General features: G+C 33.9%; 4 protein-coding genes across 6 annotated transcripts in view; 1 reads left to right on the forward strand and 3 right to left on the reverse strand.

Moving 5' to 3' along the window:
* LOC129753496 (potassium voltage-gated channel protein Shal) overlaps positions 1–19,464 on the forward strand; it is a 784,223-nt gene that overhangs the window by 64,763 nt on the left and 699,996 nt on the right. The window lies entirely within an intron of this gene.
* LOC129753501 (uncharacterized) lies at positions 8,687–10,996 on the reverse strand. Its single transcript, XM_055749321.1, has 3 exons — positions 10,476–10,996; positions 10,260–10,413; positions 8,687–10,198 (listed from the first exon to the last, which is right to left on the reverse strand). The coding sequence occupies exons 1-3, from the start codon at positions 10,476–10,478 to the stop codon at positions 9,834–9,836; spliced, it is 522 nt and encodes a 173-aa protein (XP_055605296.1). The 5' UTR covers positions 10,479–10,996; the 3' UTR covers positions 8,687–9,833.
* On the reverse strand, positions 11,991–14,300 carry LOC129753497 (uncharacterized). The gene is made up of 3 exons (XM_055749317.1): positions 13,780–14,300; positions 13,564–13,717; positions 11,991–13,502 (listed from the first exon to the last, which is right to left on the reverse strand). Exons 1-3 carry the CDS (start codon positions 13,780–13,782, stop codon positions 13,138–13,140), a joined length of 522 nt encoding a protein of 173 aa, XP_055605292.1. The 5' UTR covers positions 13,783–14,300; the 3' UTR covers positions 11,991–13,137.
* Positions 15,296–17,605, reverse strand: LOC129753498 (uncharacterized). The gene is made up of 3 exons (XM_055749318.1): positions 17,085–17,605; positions 16,869–17,022; positions 15,296–16,807 (listed from the first exon to the last, which is right to left on the reverse strand). The coding sequence occupies exons 1-3, from the start codon at positions 17,085–17,087 to the stop codon at positions 16,443–16,445; spliced, it is 522 nt and encodes a 173-aa protein (XP_055605293.1). The 5' UTR covers positions 17,088–17,605; the 3' UTR covers positions 15,296–16,442.

Genomic DNA, 19,464 nt, shown 5'->3' on the forward strand with positions numbered 1-19,464 from the left:
GGGGCGACAAGCAGCGCAACACGTTCACACGACAGGGTGCTGATGCCAGGGTGTTTTGTAGCGCGACAAGTAGGAAATCCAATCTTGTTTTTCTCGGTTTGAAGCAGTGATTTCGGGTTTTAAGCACAATAGTTCGAAGATCCGTCCGAATTTGTGTGATAAACTAAATAATATCTTAATCGACGAGAAAATTTTCTTAAATTCTTAGTTCCCGCAAAAAAAACAAAGAATTTTGTCGGTTGAAATTTCGGAATTTTCGGAATTTTCGCTATCCGGATCATTATTTGATGAGTTTTTAATGGTTCTCGAAAGAAAGAAGACTATTCCAAGCATTATCCAACCAATGTATAGAAGTGATGATTTGTAGTGAATTTTGAAAGCACCATGGCGCGTTAGCATGACATACCAATGCGTTGCATTCCTTTTTAATTGGAACCTAGAACGCAAAGCGATGATTGTAGCCTCAGCCTAAGGGGAGGAGCAGCGGTGGCAAGCTAAGGTCATACAGTTGGCACAGGGGCAAACGTGCATCATTCACCCCAACGTAATAGGCGATGGAAGCGCTGACGAATTTAGGTGATGGTTTTGCATTAGTGCAAGTAGGATGCAGCTAATATTTAACCCAACTTTTGACAGTTCAAAAAGGGTTTTTCTCATATACCCATATACCATTTACATGTGTACTCATAATAAGACAACATATTGCGTAAGTGATCACTGTACATTATCAGGTTACTGCCCGCAACATTGCCGACTTACGCGAGCATGATATCTGTCCGAAACATTATAAATCCGGACTGCAAAGCTTGATTTGGACTTGCGAGCCGTACAAAGTAACTTCTCTATTCCCGCAAGCGAAAGCTTTTTACTTGTAATTAAACACGCGTATTGAAATTTTCAATGAATCTAATTAGAATACACGATTTGGAATGCGAAACCAATCATTTGAATTAGACAAATTGGAATTGGAATTCTATTGGACAAAAAGCAATAAAAACAGAATCTGTAGTCTGAAATACTCATGACCTTGTAATATATCATTTATAAATTTAGATTCTTATTCTAAATCTGAATCTGGATTAGGATGTCTTAGTTTGAAAAAACGAACACTCTGAATCTAGAAACTGAAATTTGTTAATATTATATCCATTAAAACCTGAAAATGAATTCATAAATATTAATTCCAAATCTAAAATCGGAAATTGAATCATGCATTTGAATATGGGACTGAATGATGATTTTTGAATTTTAACTGCGATTCTGGATTGTCACTCTGCATCTAATTTGAATTCTATTTAGATGCAGAATTTTGAATTCCAAATGTGAATTGTTAATATGAATAGTGAGTTTTATTCTGAATATGAATTCTGTGTTTGGATTCTGGATCCGTTTCAAAGTGTTAATCTGAATCTGGATTATTTTTTTTTTTGTTTCGATTATAGTCGTTTTACCATCTTTGTGGCATTCGCGACTTTATCAACGTTCCAGTTGGCGGACAGTTATTGAAAAACTTATCCGGTACAACTGTGTTCGATATTTACTCTTGGGCTCGAACTCACGGACATCCGCTCAGGAAGCAACAGACTTGCCAACTGAGCTATATCACAAGCCCTGAATCTGGATTATGAATCTGAATCTGAGTACTGAAATAGAATTTTCAATATAAATTATGATTCTTAATTATGAACCTGAATCGATATTCTGAATCCCGAACCTAAATTTCAAATGAATCTGAAATCTGAATCTAAGCTTGTGTGAAATCTAGATCTAAATTCAGAATTACAATTCTGTATATAAATCATAAATATGAATTTAATTTTGAATCTACGTATGTACTGAATCTAAATTCTTAATCTGCAAACACACATTGTTTCCAAGAAGAATTACTTCATTACCTCTTTTCGTTTCGCCTCGTTTTTTGGCTTATTGAAGATTATAAAAAAAAATAAAATAGTTGGCTTTTAATTTAGATATTTAATGTCGGAATATTAAAACAGATTGCTGCAAACAATCATGATAAAACGAATCAAAAAATTCGTCGGAACAAATTTGAAGAATAAATATATTGGTTGATTGAAAAAGAATTATAGATTTTCACTTACTTCCGAATGTTAGGATTGTTTCAATTTAGAGTTTGTCATTAAGAACCCGCTATGTTACGAGAAAATTGAAATTGAAAATGATTTGTCTACACATCAACTCCACATGGAGTTGAAATTAAAAGTCGCTGTAAACATCCGTTATTGTCGGAATCCATTTACGAACACGTCGCTAAAAATTTTCACTTGACCAGTTTCTAACAGCGCCCTCCTCCACCCCTGATGACAGTGGACAATCAAAGCCCCGTTTATGAGAAATAAATTTTTGAAAGGTCGATGTTACATGGCTAAAATATGCGTTTGCACTTACCCCTGTATTGTTCGCACCACGGTGTGAATTATCAACCGTGAATATTATTCTCACTTCTTTAAATTTTCCACTAAAATAACTGTTTCCACTCGACTACAATTCCAAACACTCACCTTTCAACGAAAAAACGGTTGAAAATGTTTTCTTCTAGACAAAAAATGCCAAACAAAAACCCACTTCTCACACGCTCCTTTTTAAGTACCCAAAATTAAGTTTGACCAACAATCAAAACGTTGTTCGATTCTAAGAACTTAAACTTGAGCACATATCCGATAGTGAGTTCATTTTTCGTTCGCTCTGGGTAACCTATGGAGTGGAGACAGCGAGAATAGAGTATCAATGATTCTAACATAGAGTTCAATGATCGGTGAAATATATTATATTATTATATCCCGCAAGAATAACTTCATTACCTCTTTTTGTTTCGCCTCGTTTTTTGGTTCATTGAAGATTATAAAAAAAATTAAATAGTTGGCTTTTAATTTAGATATTTAATGTCGGAATATTAAAACAGATTGCTGCAAACAATCATGATAAAACGAATCAAAAAATTCGTCGGAACAAATTTGAAGAATAAATATATTGGTTGATTGAAAAAGAATTATAGATTTTCACTTACTTCCGAATGTTAGGATTGTTTCAATTTAGAGTTTGTCATTAAGAACCCGCTATGTTACGAGAAAATTGAAATTGAAAATGATTTGTCTACACATCAACTCCACATGGAGTTGAAATTAAAAGTCGCTGTAAACATCCGTTATTGTCGGAATCCATTTACGAACACGTCGCTAAAAATTTTCTCTTGATCAGTTTCTAACAGCGCCCTCCTCCACCCCTGATGACAGTGGACAGTCGAAGCCCCGTTTATGAGAAATAAATTTTTGAAAGGTCGATGTTACATGGCTAAAATATGCGTTTGCACTTACCCCTGTATTGTTCGCACCACGGTGTGAATTATCAACCGTGAATATTATTCTCACTTCTTTAAATTTTCCACTAAAATAACTGTTTCCACTCGACTACAATTCCAAACACTCACCTTTCAACGAAAAAACGGTTGAAAATGTTTTCTTCTAGACAAAAAAAGCCAAACAAAAACCCACTTCTCACACGCTCCTTTTTAAGTACCCAAAATTAAGTTTGACCAACAATCAAAACGTTGTTCGATTCTAAGAACTTAAACTTGAGCACATATCCGATAGTGAGTTCATTTTTCGTTCGCTCTGGGTAACCTATGGAGTGGAGACAGCGAGAATAGAGTATCAATGAATCTAACATAGAGTTCAATGATCAGTGAAATATATTTTCAAAATCAATTAAGAACATGTATATTAAATTAATGATTACAATATAAAAAAACGGCCTCCAACCATTTGTTTCAATCAATTCAACGTTTGCTATGGGAACAAACGTTTGAGTGAAGACAGCGAGAATAGAGAATCAATGATCCTAACACAGAGTCCAATGATCGGTAAAATATATTTTCAAAATCAATTAAGAACATTGATATAAAATTCATGATTACAATATAAACAAAGTGTTCAAATAAGCAAACATTTCCAGAAAACAAAATCGACATTATTCTGAATCTGGATTATGAATCTGAATCTGAGTTCTGAAATAGAATTTTCAATTTAAATTCTAATACTAAATTATGAACCTAAATCGATGTTCTCAATCCCGAACCTAAATTTCAATGAATCTGAAATCTGAATCTAAGTTTGTGTTAAATCTAGATCTAAATTCAGAATTTCAATTCTGTATATAAATCATAAATATTAATCTAATTATGAATCAATGTACTGAATCCAAATTCTGTATCTGCAAACACACATTGTTTTCAAGAAGAATTACTTCATCACCTCCTTTTGTTTCGCCTCATTTTTTGGCTTTTGAAAATTATAAAAAACAAAATAGTCAGCTTTATATTTAGATATTTAATGTCTTTTTTAAATGAAGAGTTTATCACTCAGCTAATCAGCACTTCCGATATTTAAGGTTGGAATATAAAACAAATAGCTCCTAACAATCATGATAAAAAGAATCAAAATATTCGTCAGTACAAATTCAAAGAATAAATATATTAGTTGATTGTAAAAGAATTATAGATTTTCCCTTACTTCCGAATGTTGGGATTACAATACAGAGTTTATCGTCAAGGACCCGCTTTGTTACGAGAAAATTGAAATTGAAAATGATACACATCGACTCCACATAGGAGTTGAAATTAATAGTCGCTATAAACATCCGTTATCCGGAATCGTATCTTTTTCGCAACATTTTTGAAAAATATTTTACAATATTATTCAAATATACTCTTCATTTTTAGGGCTCTTCTATTTTAAAGATATAAGATCATAATGTCATAGAAACGGGATAATACAAGATATTCCAGAATTCAATCATTCAAAATTTTTCAATTTGTTTACAATTATGTTATTATTTAAGTGAAAATTATAATTATTTAAAAAATAGTTTGTCCTATAAAAAAATTTGAATCTTAATTTCTTAAATTCATTTAGGATTTACTACGTTCGAAATACTTAAATCATTACTCAGAATTCATAAATCTACCATTAATTTATTACTTTGTATCATGTGTATCCAAATATAATTTATAGACTGTAAGAAAGGCTACAATCCACTGTTAATAAAATAAAATAAGCAAACATTTCCAGAAAACAAAATCGACATTATTCTGAATCTATCCATCTATCCATGCATCTAAGCTTGTGTGAAATCTAGATCTAAATTCAGAATAACAATTCTGTATATCAATCATAAATATTAATCTAATTTTGAATCAACATATGTACTGAATCTAAATTCTGAATCTTCAAACACACATTGTTTTCTAGAAGAATTACTTCCACACCTCTTTTTGTTTCGCCTCGTTTTGTTGGCTTTTTGAAAATTTTAAAAAACAACATAGTTGGCTTTTAATTTGAATATTTGATGTCGGAACATAAAAACAGATAGCTCCAAACAATCATGATAAAACAAATTAAAAAATTAGTCAGAACAAATTTCAAGAATAAATATATTGGTTGATTGAAAAAGAATTAAAGATTTTCATTTACTTCCGAATGTTAGGATTGTTTCAATAAAGAGTTTGTCGTCAAGAACCCGTTATGTTATGAGAAAATTGAAATTGAAAATGATACAAATCAACTCCACATAGGAGTTGAAATTAAAAGTCGCTGTAAACATAATTTTCACTTGACCAGTTTCTAACAGCGCCCTCCTCCACCCCTGATGACAGGGGACAATCGAAGCCCCGTTTACAAGAAATAAATTTTTGAAAGGTCAATGTTTCATAGCTAAAATATGCGTTTGCACTTACCTCCTGTATTATTCGCACTTGTCCCACTGTGTATTATCAACCGTGAATATTATTCTCACTACTTTATATTTTCCAAAAAATTACTCTTTCCACTCGAATTTTGGAATTGTAATCGTATTCACTCACCTTTCAACGAAAAAGCGGTTGAAAATATTTTTTTCTAGACAAAAAATGCCAAACAAAAACCCACTTCTCACACGCTCCTTTTTTAGTACCCAAAATTAAGTTTGACCAACATTCAAAACGTTGTTCGATTCTAAGAACTTAAACTTGAGTTATCATTTTCCTCCTTTGTGTTGTTGAACTGAAAGCACATAGCGAGTTAATTTTTCGTTCGCTTTGGATAACCTATGGAGTGTACACAGAAAGAACGGAGTATCAATGATTCTAACACAGAGTCCTATGATCAGTTAAATATATATTCAAAATCAATTAGAAACATGATTTTTTAATTACAGATTACAATATAAAAAAAAGGTCCCCAGCCATATGTTTCAAAGAATTCTGATTTCTCTGGGTAACCTATGGAGTGAAGACAGCGATAATAGAGTATCAATGATTCTAACACAGAGTCCAATGATCGGTAAAATATATTTTCAAATCGATCAAGAACATGAATATAAAATTGAAGATTACAATGTAAAAAAAGGTATCTAACCATGAATTTCAAATAATTTAACGTTTGCTCTGGGATCAAACGTTGTAGTGAAGACAGCAAGAACAGAGTATCAATGATTCTAACATAGAGTCCAATGATCAGTTAAATATATATTCAAAATCAATTAGAAACATGATTTTTTTAATTACAGATTACAATTAAAAAAAGGTCCCCAGCCATATGTTTCAAATAATTCAACGATTTCTCTGGGTAACCTATGGAGTGAAGACAGCGATAATACAGTATCAATGATTCTAACACAGAGTCCAATGATCGGTAAAATATATTTTCAAATCGATCAAGAACATGAATATAAAATTGAAGATTACAATGTAAAAAAAGGTATCTAACCATGTGTTTCAAATAATTCAACGTTTGCTCTGGGATCAAACGTTGTAGTGAAGAGAGCAAGAACAGAGTATCAATGATTCTAACATAGAGTCCAATGATCAGTTAAATATATATTCAAAATCAATTAGAAACATGATTTTTTAATTACAGATTACAATATAAAAAAAAGGTCCCCAGCCATATGTTTCAAAGAATTCAACGAATTCTCTGGGTAACCTATGGAGTGAAGACAGCGATAATAGAGTATCAATGATTCTAACACAGAGTCCAATGATCGGTAAAATATATTTTCAAATCGATCGAGAACATGAATATAAAATTGAAGATTACAATGTAAAAAAAGGTATCTAACCATGAATTTCAAATAATTTAACGTTTGCTCTGGGATCAAACGTTGTAGTGAAGACAGCAAGAACAGAGTATCAATGATTCTAACATAGAGTCCAATGATCAGTTAAATATATATTCAAAATCAATTAGAAACATGATTTTTTAATTACAGATTACAATATAAAAAAAAAGTCCCCAGCCATATGTTTCAAATAATTCAACGATTTCTCTGGGTAACCTATGGAGTGAAGACAGCGATAATACAGTATCAATGATTCTAACACAGAGTCCAATGATCGGTAAAATATATTTTCAAATCGATCAAGAACATGAATATAAAATTGAAGATTACAATGTAAAAAAAGGTATCTAACCATGTGTTTCAAATAATTCAACGTTTGCTCTGGGATCAAACGTTGTAGTGAACACAGCGAGAACAGAGTATCAATGATTCTAACATAGAGTCCAATGATCAGTTAAATATATATTCAAAATCAATTAGAAACATGATTTTTTAATTACAGATTACAATATAAAAAAAAGGTCCCCAGCCATATGTTTCAAAGAATTCAACGAATTCTCTGGGTAACCTATGGAGTGAAGACAGCGATAATAGAGTATCAATGATTCTAACACAGAGTCCAATGATCGGTAAAATATATTTTCAAATCGATCGAGAACATGAATATAAAATTGAAGATTACAATGTAAAAAAAGGTATCTAACCATGAATTTCAAATAATTTAACGTTTGCTCTGGGATCAAACGTTGTAGTGAAGACAGCAAGAACAGAGTATCAATGATTCTAACATAGAGTCCAATGATCAGTTAAATATATATTCAAAATCAATTAGAAACATGATTTTTTAATTACAGATTACAATATAAAAAAAAGGTCCCCAGCCATATGTTTCAAATAATTCAACGATTTCTCTGGGTAACCTATGGAGTGAAGACAGCGATAATACAGTATCAATGATTCTAACACAGAGTCCAATGATCGGTAAAATATATTTTCAAATCGATCAAGAACATGAATATAAAATTGAAGATTACAATGGAAAAAAAGGTATCTAACCATGTGTTTCAAATAATTCAACGTTTGCTCTGGGATCAAACGTTGTAGTGAAGAGAGCAAGAACAGAGTATCAATGATTCTAACATAGAGTCCAATGATCAGTTAAATATATATTCAAAATCAATTAGAAACATGATTTTTTAATTACAGATTACAAAATAAAAAAAATAAAAAAAGGTCCCCAGCCATATGTTTCAAATAATTCAACGATTTCTCTGGGTAACCTATGGAGTGAAGACAGCGATAATAGAGTATCAATGATTCTAACACAGAGTCCAACACGTTTGCTCTGGGATCAAACGTTGTAGTGAACACAGCGAGAACAGAGTATCAATGATTCTAACATAGAGTCCAATGATCAGTTAAATATATATTCAAAATCAATTAGAAACATGATTTTTTAATTACAGATTACAATATAAAAAAAGGTCCCCAGCCATATGTTTCAAATAATTTAACGATTTCTCTGGGTAACCTATGGAGCGAAGACAGCGAGAATAAAGTATCAATGATGCTAACATAGAGTCCAATGATCGGTAAAATATATTTTCAAAATCAATCAAGAACATGAATATAAAATTGAAGATTACAATATAAAAACCCGATTTGATACACTTAACAGTGGATTAGAATTTTCGGTTGTGCGAATTTCAATCGAAAGACAGTCATTACGAAAATAAATGTATCGCAATCGAACCTAGATTGCTGTCTCGAGTGATTTTGAATGTTACTGCTATCACTCTTCCTGATGGACTTCGGGATTCGTTTGGATAAAAAAGAAAGCAGGATAGCAGGATTTCGAGTTGGACGATGCAAAGCAATCTGTGCTTGTATTAGTACATCAGCTGGTTTTGCGGTTAGATTTCCAGAAGAGTACGTTGCAAAGTTGATCAGGCCATCTTCATTGTCAGTGCGGGACGAGGAACTGGACTAATTTGACAATGTTATCTGCAAAACTAATTTGAGCAGAGAGACAAGGAACTCAACAGCGTAATCATTGTAGGATTATGTTGCAAGACAGTATCTTCAAAGCACAGTTTCTTTGGTCTCGGTTCTATAATCTGTTTTTATTTTAGAGAACGATCATTCTGATGCCAAAAATGTTGTTCAAATGACTGGTTTCCGACACTCGGATGCAGTGTAATTTGTCCACATAAAAATGTTGTTGTACACAAGGCATGCTGCGAAAAACAAATTTTGTATGAATAAGTACAAATTTAAAAGTCTACTAAAAACGGATACTTACAGACACACTTTATAATGTTCATTGCCACATCGAGGTCGCTTTTGTCATATGATAAATAAAGTAATTCTTTGATCATCCGACTTTGAACGTAGATAGGTCCCTGAGATGGCTCCGTCAAACTGAACTAAATGGAGTATGACCTTCAAAAGCATTTTCTTCAGCTTGTCTTCGATATTACATTTCAGGTCAGGCCAAACGAAAAAGTCCAAAACTAGGTTACATACAGTTGGCTCAGCCTGTGGGAAAAAGATATATTGTGTTATTCATATTTAAGCACGAGTTAAAAATATTTCGTTAGATCCACCTACGGAATAGAATTATTAACTTACATATCTGTTACTATCCAGAGGAATGTTCGACTGATCAACTCTTGAAAAGAAGCCTAGCAGCTTATTTTTCTAAATTTCGTCATTCACTATCAAATTACCCATCTTTCGGGAGTGATTATCCGTTGAAGTCCAATTGGCGTCCATATATAGTCTACTTCAAAATGCGTTTTGCAGGCAAGGATCAGACATTGGAACCGAGACACCATGCTCGTAGTTTTATATTCGAAAGAGTTGACGGGGCTTTCAATAGCTCGATCACTGAAGAGAATCTTCGGGAACGAATAAGCATTGAGGCCTGGAGCGTTTCTACCCGGAACATGATCGAGAGATTTTATGTTTCTCCACCGTTGCTGGGAGCGTGTTGCCATACCCGTTTTCCGAGAAGCTTCTACCAGAGGTAAACATTTAAAGGTCAACTGTAAACAAAACCGCGGAACAGTCCTCCTATCAGCTCCTAGAAAAATGATTTGATTAATAAACAGGAATGAGCATAATTATTCCACAAAGGTACTCACCACCGGGGTTTTTCGTTGACCAAAAGCTGAGCCGGCCTGAGGCAGTTCGGGACAAGGGAATTCTTATATTGGACCTTCCATGGTATCTTCCGCCCTTCACCGGAAGATTTATCTGCTGTAGCAGGAGCCGCTGAACTGCTGTTGATTTCACCTCCTAGAAAGTTAGAACAAATTTATGAATGGAAGTAAACCTGATTATTCTGAAAAAAGACTTACCATGGTGCATGTACACAGGATTTTCGCAAGAAAACTGTCGCCCACAAACAAAATTTTTCGCTACCATTTCGCGCGCGCTCATAAACATATATCTACACGATGAATTGTATATACGTAAAACAATCAAAATTTCAACCGTGTTCGTTTTGGTTTGGATTTTCATTGAATCACGAATTGCACTGTAACAATAATAATTACAATAAATTTATTGTGATACCGTGTTGCTGATATTTTTTGAAATTATGATTAGGTATTTTGAATTCACGACAAACTTTATGGTGACTTTAAAAATCATGGTGATTTCAAAAATAAAGCGCTTGATAAATATTGTGATACTACGATGATGTTTATTGTTAACATGAAAATCATTGTTCGGTTATCTTATTATAATGGTCTTTGCTATTCGGGCTGTACAATTTCTTAAATATTGATCATTAAAAAAACAAACCGATGAAAATCAATCAGAACATGAATATAAATTAAAAGAACGCAACATAAAACCATTCTTTTAATTTTAACATGAGAACTATCATCATGGTTGAAATTTTTACAAGAAAAAATCGTTCAAAAGTAACCATTTTATTTTACATTATTAATTTAGTAACCATATAAAATGGTTAATAAAAAATAAGCGTGTGAGAAAAATTGAGATGGTTTGTTTCGTCCGCCCGCACGCGTCCCTCCATCGTCATCGAAACATCGAAGTAACAATCGCTTTCGTACCATGCGATGTTGGCCACAACTACTCATGACTGATTCTTATTAAAACGGGGTTGTACCCCTTGGTGAAAACCATATACAAATTTAACCATTTGGAGCTTTGCTCCAATTTTTTGAAATGGTTCGGCTTAAAGCTGATCCAGTAACAATTTATAAAATATAAAAACAACTTCCTAATGTTTGTATTCTTTCTACATGGTTATTTTTAAGGCAGCAATTCTGAGTGGGAGTGAAAGGTGTCGTTCCTCACTTGAACGCATCGTTTGGGTAAGGTAGTAGCGCGCCCATCGTGTAAATGACGTCATGTATAATTTGACGTCATATACACGATAATCTTCATTTTAGTGATTGCTGGTTGTAGCTAGCAAGCCAAATTGGCACGTTTTTTGGAGTGAAGATTTGATGATAATTACTATGAAAATTTATTTTTCAAACTATTTTGTTTTTTTTTCTTTCTTTTATACATTGAAGAGGGAAAAAAAACAAAATTTTTAAGACGAAAATCATTTTTATTGCACTTCCCAGTTTCGCAAAAACGTGTGGACAATGTTTACTAAAAATCACACATGCACACACAAATACACTGACATCGTCTGAACTCGTCGAGCTGATTCGATAGGTACCTATAAAGGTATATCTAAGACCCATAATTAAGGATCTCCCAAATCGACCGATAACTATACCTTTCTGTAAGAAAGGCAAAAAGGTCCCCAGCCATATGTTTCAAATAATTTAACGATTTCTCTGGGTAACCTATGGAGCGAAGACAGCGAGAATAAAGTATCAATGATGCTAACATAGAGTCCAATGATCGGTAAAATATATTTTCAAAATCAATCAAGAACATGAATATAAAATTGAAGATTACAATATAAAAACCCGATTTGATACACTTAACAGTGGATTAGAATTTTCGGTTGTGCGAATTTCAATCGAAAGACAGTCATTACGAAAATAAATGTATCGCAATCGAACCTAGATTGCTGTCTCGAGTGATTTTGAATGTTACTGCTATCACTCTTCCTGATGGACTTCGGGATTCGTTTGGATAAAAAAGAAAGCAGGATAGCAGGATTTCGAGTTGGACGATGCAAAGCAATCTGTGCTTGTATTAGTACATCAGCTGGTTTTGCGGTTAGATTTCCAGAAGAGTACGTTGCAAAGTTGATCAGGCCATCTTCATTGTCAGTGCGGGACGAGGAACTGGACTAATTTGACAATGTTATCTGCAAAACTAATTTGAGCAGAGAGACAAGGAACTCAACAGCGTAATCATTGTAGGATTATGTTGCAAGACAGTATCTTCAAAGCACAGTTTCTTTGGTCTCGGTTCTATAATCTGTTTTTATTTTAGAGAACGATCATTCTGATGCCAAAAATGTTGTTCAAATGACTGGTTTCCGACACTCGGATGCAGTGTAATTTGTCCACATAAAAATGTTGTTGTACACAAGGCATGCTGCGAAAAACAAATTTTGTATGAATAAGTACAAATTTAAAAGTCTACTAAAAACGGATACTTACAGACACACTTTATAATGTTCATTGCCACATCGAGGTCGCTTTTGTCATATGATAAATAAAGTAATTCTTTGATCATCCGACTTTGAACGTAGATAGGTCCCTGAGATGGCTCCGTCAAACTGAACTAAATGGAGTATGACCTTCAAAAGCATTTTCTTCAGCTTGTCTTCGATATTACATTTCAGGTCAGGCCAAACGAAAAAGTCCAAAACTAGGTTACATACAGTTGGCTCAGCCTGTGGGAAAAAGATATATTGTGTTATTCATATTTAAGCACGAGTTAAAAATATTTCGTTAGATCCACCTACGGAATAGAATTATTAACTTACATATCTGTTACTATCCAGAGGAATGTTCGACTGATCAACTCTTGAAAAGAAGCCTAGCAGCTTATTTTTCTAAATTTCGTCATTCACTATCAAATTACCCATCTTTCGGGAGTGATTATCCGTTGAAGTCCAATTGGCGTCCATATATAGTCTACTTCAAAATGCGTTTTGCAGGCAAGGATCAGACATTGGAACCGAGACACCATGCTCGTAGTTTTATATTCGAAAGAGTTGACGGGGCTTTCAATAGCTCGATCACTGAAGAGAATCTTCGGGAACGAATAAGCATTGAGGCCTGGAGCGTTTCTACCCGGAACATGATCGAGAGATTTTATGTTTCTCCACCGTTGCTGGGAGCGTGTTGCCATACCCGTTTTCCGAGAAGCTTCTACCAGAGGTAAACATTTAAAGGTCAACTGTAAACAAAACCGCGGAACAGTCCTCCTATCAGCTCCTAGAAAAATGATTTGATTAATAAACAGGAATGAGCATAATTATTCCACAAAGGTACTCACCACCGGGGTTTTTCGTTGACCAAAAGCTGAGCCGGCCTGAGGCAGTTCGGGACAAGGGAATTCTTATATTGGACCTTCCATGGTATCTTCCGCCCTTCACCGGAAGATTTATCTGCTGTAGCAGGAGCCGCTGAACTGCTGTTGATTTCACCTCCTAGAAAGTTAGAACAAATTTATGAATGGAAGTAAACCTGATTATTCTGAAAAAAGACTTACCATGGTGCATGTACACAGGATTTTCGCAAGAAAACTGTCGCCCACAAACAAAATTTTTCGCTACCATTTCGCGCGCGCTCATAAACATATATCTACACGATGAATTGTATATACGTAAAACAATCAAAATTTCAACCGTGTTCGTTTTGGTTTGGATTTTCATTGAATCACGAATTGCACTGTAACAATAATAATTACAATAAATTTATTGTGATACCGTGTTGCTGATATTTTTTGAAATTATGATTAGGTATTTTGAATTCACGACAAACTTTATGGTGACTTTAAAAATCATGGTGATTTCAAAAATAAAGCGCTTGATAAATATTGTGATACTACGATGATGTTTATTGTTAACATGAAAATCATTGTTCGGTTATCTTATTATAATGGTCTTTGCTATTCGGGCTGTACAATTTCTTAAATATTGATCATTAAAAAAACAAACCGATGAAAATCAATCAGAACATGAATATAAATTAAAAGAACGCAACATAAAACCATTCTTTTAATTTTAACATGAGAACTATCATCATGGTTGAAATTTTTACAAGAAAAAATCGTTCAAAAGTAACCATTTTATTTTACATTATTAATTTAGTAACCATATAAAATGGTTAATAAAAAATAAGCGTGTGAGAAAAATTGAGATGGTTTGTTTCGTCCGCCCGCACGCGTCCCTCCATCGTCATCGAAACATCGAAGTAACAATCGCTTTCGTACCATGCGATGTTGGCCACAACTACTCATGACTGATTCTTATTAAAACGGGGTTGTACCCCTTGGTGAAAACCATATACAAATTTAACCATTTGGAGCTTTGCTCCAATTTTTTGAAATGGTTCGGCTTAAAGCTGATCCAGTAACAATTTATAAAATATAAAAACAACTTCCTAATGTTTGTATTCTTTCTACATGGTTATTTTTAAGGCAGCAATTCTGAGTGGGAGTGAAAGGTGTCGTTCCTCACTTGAACGCATCGTTTGGGTAAGGTAGTAGCGCGCCCATCGTGTAAATGACGTCATGTATAATTTGACGTCATATACACGATAATCTTCATTTTAGTGATTGCTGGTTGTAGCTAGCAAGCCAAATTGGCACGTTTTTTGGAGTGAAGATTTGATGATAATTACTATGAAAATTTATTTTTCAAACTATTTTGTTTTTTTTTCTTTCTTTTATACATTGAAGAGGGAAAAAAAACAAAATTTTTAAGACGAAAATCATTTTTATTGCACTTCCCAGTTTCGCAAAAACGTGTGGACAATGTTTACTAAAAATCACACATGCACACACAAATACACTGACATCGTCTGAACTCGTCGAGCTGATTCGATAGGTACCTATAAAGGTATATCTAAGACCCATAATTAAGGATCTCCCAAATCGACCGATAACTATACCTTTCTGTAAGAAAGGCAAAAAAGGTCCCCAGCCATATGTTTCAAATAATTTAACGATTTCTCTGGGTAACCTATGGAGCGAAGACAGCGAGAATAAAGTATCAATGATGCTAACATAGAGTCCAATGATCGGTAAAATATATTTTCAAAATCAATCAAGAACATGAATATAAAATTGAAGATTACAATATAAAAACCCGATTTGATACACTTAACAGTGGATTAGAATTTTCGGTTGTGCGAATTTCAATCGAAAGACAGTCATTACGAAAATAAATGTATCGCAATCGAACCTAGATTGCTGTCTCGAGTGATTTTGAATGTTACTGCTATCACTCTTCCTGATGGACTTCGGGATTCGTTTGGATAAAAAAGAAAGCAGGATAGCAGGATTTCGAGTTGGACGATGCAAAGCAATCTGTGCTTGTATTAGTACATCAGCTGGTTTTGCGGTTAGATTTCCAGAAGAGTACGTTGCAAAGTTGATCAGGCCATCTTCATTGTCAGTGCGGGACGAGGAACTGGACTAATTTGACAATGTTATCTGCAAAACTAATTTGAGCAGAGAGACAAGGAACTCAACAGCGTAATCATTGTAGGATTATGTTGCAAGACAGTATCTTCAAAGCACAGTTTCTTTGGTCTCGGTTCTATAATCTGTTTTTATTTTAGAGAACGATCATTCTGATGCCAAAAATGTTGTTCAAATGACTGGTTTCCGACACTCGGATGCAGTGTAATTTGTCCACATAAAAATGTTGTTGTACACAAGGCATGCTGCGAAAAACAAATTTTGTATGAATAAGTACAAATTTAAAAGTCTACTAAAAACGGATACTTACAGACACACTTTATAATGTTCATTGCCACATCGAGGTCGCTTTTGTCATATGATAAATAAAGTAATTCTTTGATCATCCGACTTTGAACGTAGATAGGTCCCTGAGATGGCTCCGTCAAACTGAACTAAATGGAGTATGACCTTCAAAAGCATTTTCTTCAGCTTGTCTTCGATATTACATTTCAGGTCAGGCCAAACGAAAAAGTCCAAAACTAGGTTACATACAGTTGGCTCAGCCTGTGGGAAAAAGATATATTGTGTTATTCATATTTAAGCACGAGTTAAAAATATTTCGTTAGATCCACCTACGGAATAGAATTATTAACTTACATATCTGTTACTATCCAGAGGAATGTTCGACTGATCAACTCTTGAAAAGAAGCCTAGCAGCTTATTTTTCTAAATTTCGTCATTCACTATCAAATTACCCATCTTTCGGGAGTGATTATCCGTTGAAGTCCAATTGGCGTCCATATATAGTCTACTTCAAAATGCGTTTTGCAGGCAAGGATCAGACATTGGAACCGAGACACCATGCTCGTAGTTTTATATTCGAAAGAGTTGACGGGGCTTTCAATAGCTCGATCACTGAAGAGAATCTTCGGGAACGAATAAGCATTGAGGCCTGGAGCGTTTCTACCCGGAACATGATCGAGAGATTTTATGTTTCTCCACCGTTGCTGGGAGCGTGTTGCCATACCCGTTTTCCGAGAAGCTTCTACCAGAGGTAAACATTTAAAGGTCAACTGTAAACAAAACCGCGGAACAGTCCTCCTATCAGCTCCTAGAAAAATGATTTGATTAATAAACAGGAATGAGCATAATTATTCCACAAAGGTACTCACCACCGGGGTTTTTCGTTGACCAAAAGCTGAGCCGGCCTGAGGCAGTTCGGGACAAGGGAATTCTTATATTGGACCTTCCATGGTATCTTCCGCCCTTCACCGGAAGATTTATCTGCTGTAGCAGGAGCCGCTGAACTGCTGTTGATTTCACCTCCTAGAAAGTTAGAACAAATTTATGAATGGAAGTAAACCTGATTATTCTGAAAAAAGACTTACCATGGTGCATGTACACAGGATTTTCGCAAGAAAACTGTCGCCCACAAACAAAATTTTTCGCTACCATTTCGCGCGCGCTCATAAACATATATCTACACGATGAATTGTATATACGTAAAACAATCAAAATTTCAACCGTGTTCGTTTTGGTTTGGATTTTCATTGAATCACGAATTGCACTGTAACAATAATAATTACAATAAATTTATTGTGATACCGTGTTGCTGATATTTTTTGAAATTATGATTAGGTATTTTGAATTCACGACAAACTTTATGGTGACTTTAAAAATCATGGTGATTTCAAAAATAAAGCGCTTGATAAATATTGTGATACTACGATGATGTTTATTGTTAACATGAAAATCATTGTTCGGTTATCTTATTATAATGGTCTTTGCTATTCGGGCTGTACAATTTCTTAAATATTGATCATTAAAAAAACAAACCGATGAAAATCAATCAGAACATGAATATAAATTAAAAGAACGCAACATAAAACCATTCTTTTAATTTTAACATGAGAACTATCATCATGGTTGAAATTTTTACAAGAAAAAATCGTTCAAAAGTAACCATTTTATTTTACATTATTAATTTAGTAACCATATAAAATGGTTAATAAAAAATAAGCGTGTGAGAAAAATTGAGATGGTTTGTTTCGTCCGCCCGCACGCGTCCCTCCATCGTCATCGAAACATCGAAGTAACAATCGCTTTCGTACCATGCGATGTTGGCCACAACTACTCATGACTGATTCTTATTAAAACGGGGTTGTACCCCTTGGTGAAAACCATATACAAATTTAACCATTTGGAGCTTTGCTCCAATTTTTTGAAATGGTTCGGCTTAAAGCTGATCCAGTAACAATTTATAAAATATAAAAACAACTTCCTAATGTTTGTATTCTTTCTACATGGTTATTTTTAAGGCAGCAATTCTGAGTGGGAGTGAAAGGTGTCGTTCCTCACTTGAACGCATCGTTTGGGTAAGGTAGTAGCGCGCCCATCGTGTAAATGACGTCATGTATAATTTGACGTCATATACACGATAATCTTCATTTTAGTGATTGCTGGTTGTAGCTAGCAAGCCAAATTGGCACGTTTTTTGGAGTGAAGATTTGATGATAATTACTATGAAAATTTATTTTTCAAACTATTTTGTTTTTTTTTCTTTCTTTTATACATTGAAGAGGGAAAAAAAACAAAATTTTTAAGACGAAAATCATTTTTATTGCACTTCCCAGTTTCGCAAAAACGTGTGGACAATGTTTACTAAAAATCACACATGCACACACAAATACACTGACATCGTCTGAACTCGTCGAGCTGATTCGATAGGTACCTATAAAGGTATATCTAAGACCCATAATTAAGGATCTCCCAAATCGACCGATAACTATACCTTTCTGTAAGAAAGGCAAAAAAGGTCCCCAGCCATATGTTTCAAAGAATTCAACGAATTCTCTGGGTAACCTATGGAGTGAAGACAGCGATAATAGAGTATCAATGATTCTAACACAGAGTCCAATGATCGGTAAAATATATTTTCAAATCGATCGAGAACATGAATATAAAATTGAAGATTACAATGTAAAAAAAGGTATCTAACCATGAATTTCAAATAATTTAACGTTTGCTCTGGGATCAAACGTTGTAGTGAAGACAGCAAGAACAGAGTATCAATGATTCTAACATAGAGTCCAATGATCAGTTAAATATATATTCAAAATCAATTAGAAACATGATTTTTTAATTACAGATTACAATATAAAAAAAAGGTCCCCAGCCATATGTTTCAAATAATTCAACGATTTCTCTGGGTAACCTATGGAGTGAAGACAGCGATAATACAGTATCAATGATTCTAACACAGAGTCCAATGATCGGTAAAATATATTTTCAAATCGATCAAGAACATGAATATAAAATTGAAGATTACAATGGAAAAAAAGGTATCTAACCATGTGTTTCAAATAATTCAACGTTTGCTCTGGGATCAAACGTTGTAGTGAAGAGAGCAAGAACAGAGTATCAATGATTCTAACATAGAGTCCAATGATCAGTTAAATATATATTCAAAATCAATTAGAAACATGATTTTTTAATTACAGATTACAAAATAAAAAAAATAAAAAAAGGTCCCCAGCCATATGTTTCAAATAATTCAACGATTTCTCTGGGTAACCTATGGAGTGAAGACAGCGATAATAGAGTATCAATGATTCTAACACAGAGTCCAACACGTTTGCTCTGGGATCAAACGTTGTAGTGAACACAGCGAGAACAGAGTATCAATGATTCTAACATAGAGTCCAATGATCAGTTAAATATATATTCAAAATCAATTAGAAACATGATTTTTTAATTACAGATTACAAT

Source organism: Uranotaenia lowii, chromosome 3, assembly GCF_029784155.1.
Source record: "Uranotaenia lowii strain MFRU-FL chromosome 3, ASM2978415v1, whole genome shotgun sequence".
Lineage (NCBI taxonomy): Eukaryota > Metazoa > Arthropoda > Insecta > Diptera > Culicidae > Uranotaenia > Uranotaenia lowii.

Excerpts from the sequence above, each read along its gene's own strand:
- LOC129753497 (XM_055749317.1), bottom strand. Across the intron at positions 13,503-13,563 it reads GTCAACGAAAAACCCCGGTG|GAGCTGATAGGAGGACTGTT; the intron begins GTGAGTACCTTT and ends TCATTTTTCTAG.
- LOC129753501 (XM_055749321.1), bottom strand. Across the intron at positions 10,199-10,259 it reads GTCAACGAAAAACCCCGGTG|GAGCTGATAGGAGGACTGTT; the intron begins GTGAGTACCTTT and ends TCATTTTTCTAG.
- LOC129753498 (XM_055749318.1), bottom strand. Across the intron at positions 16,808-16,868 it reads GTCAACGAAAAACCCCGGTG|GAGCTGATAGGAGGACTGTT; the intron begins GTGAGTACCTTT and ends TCATTTTTCTAG.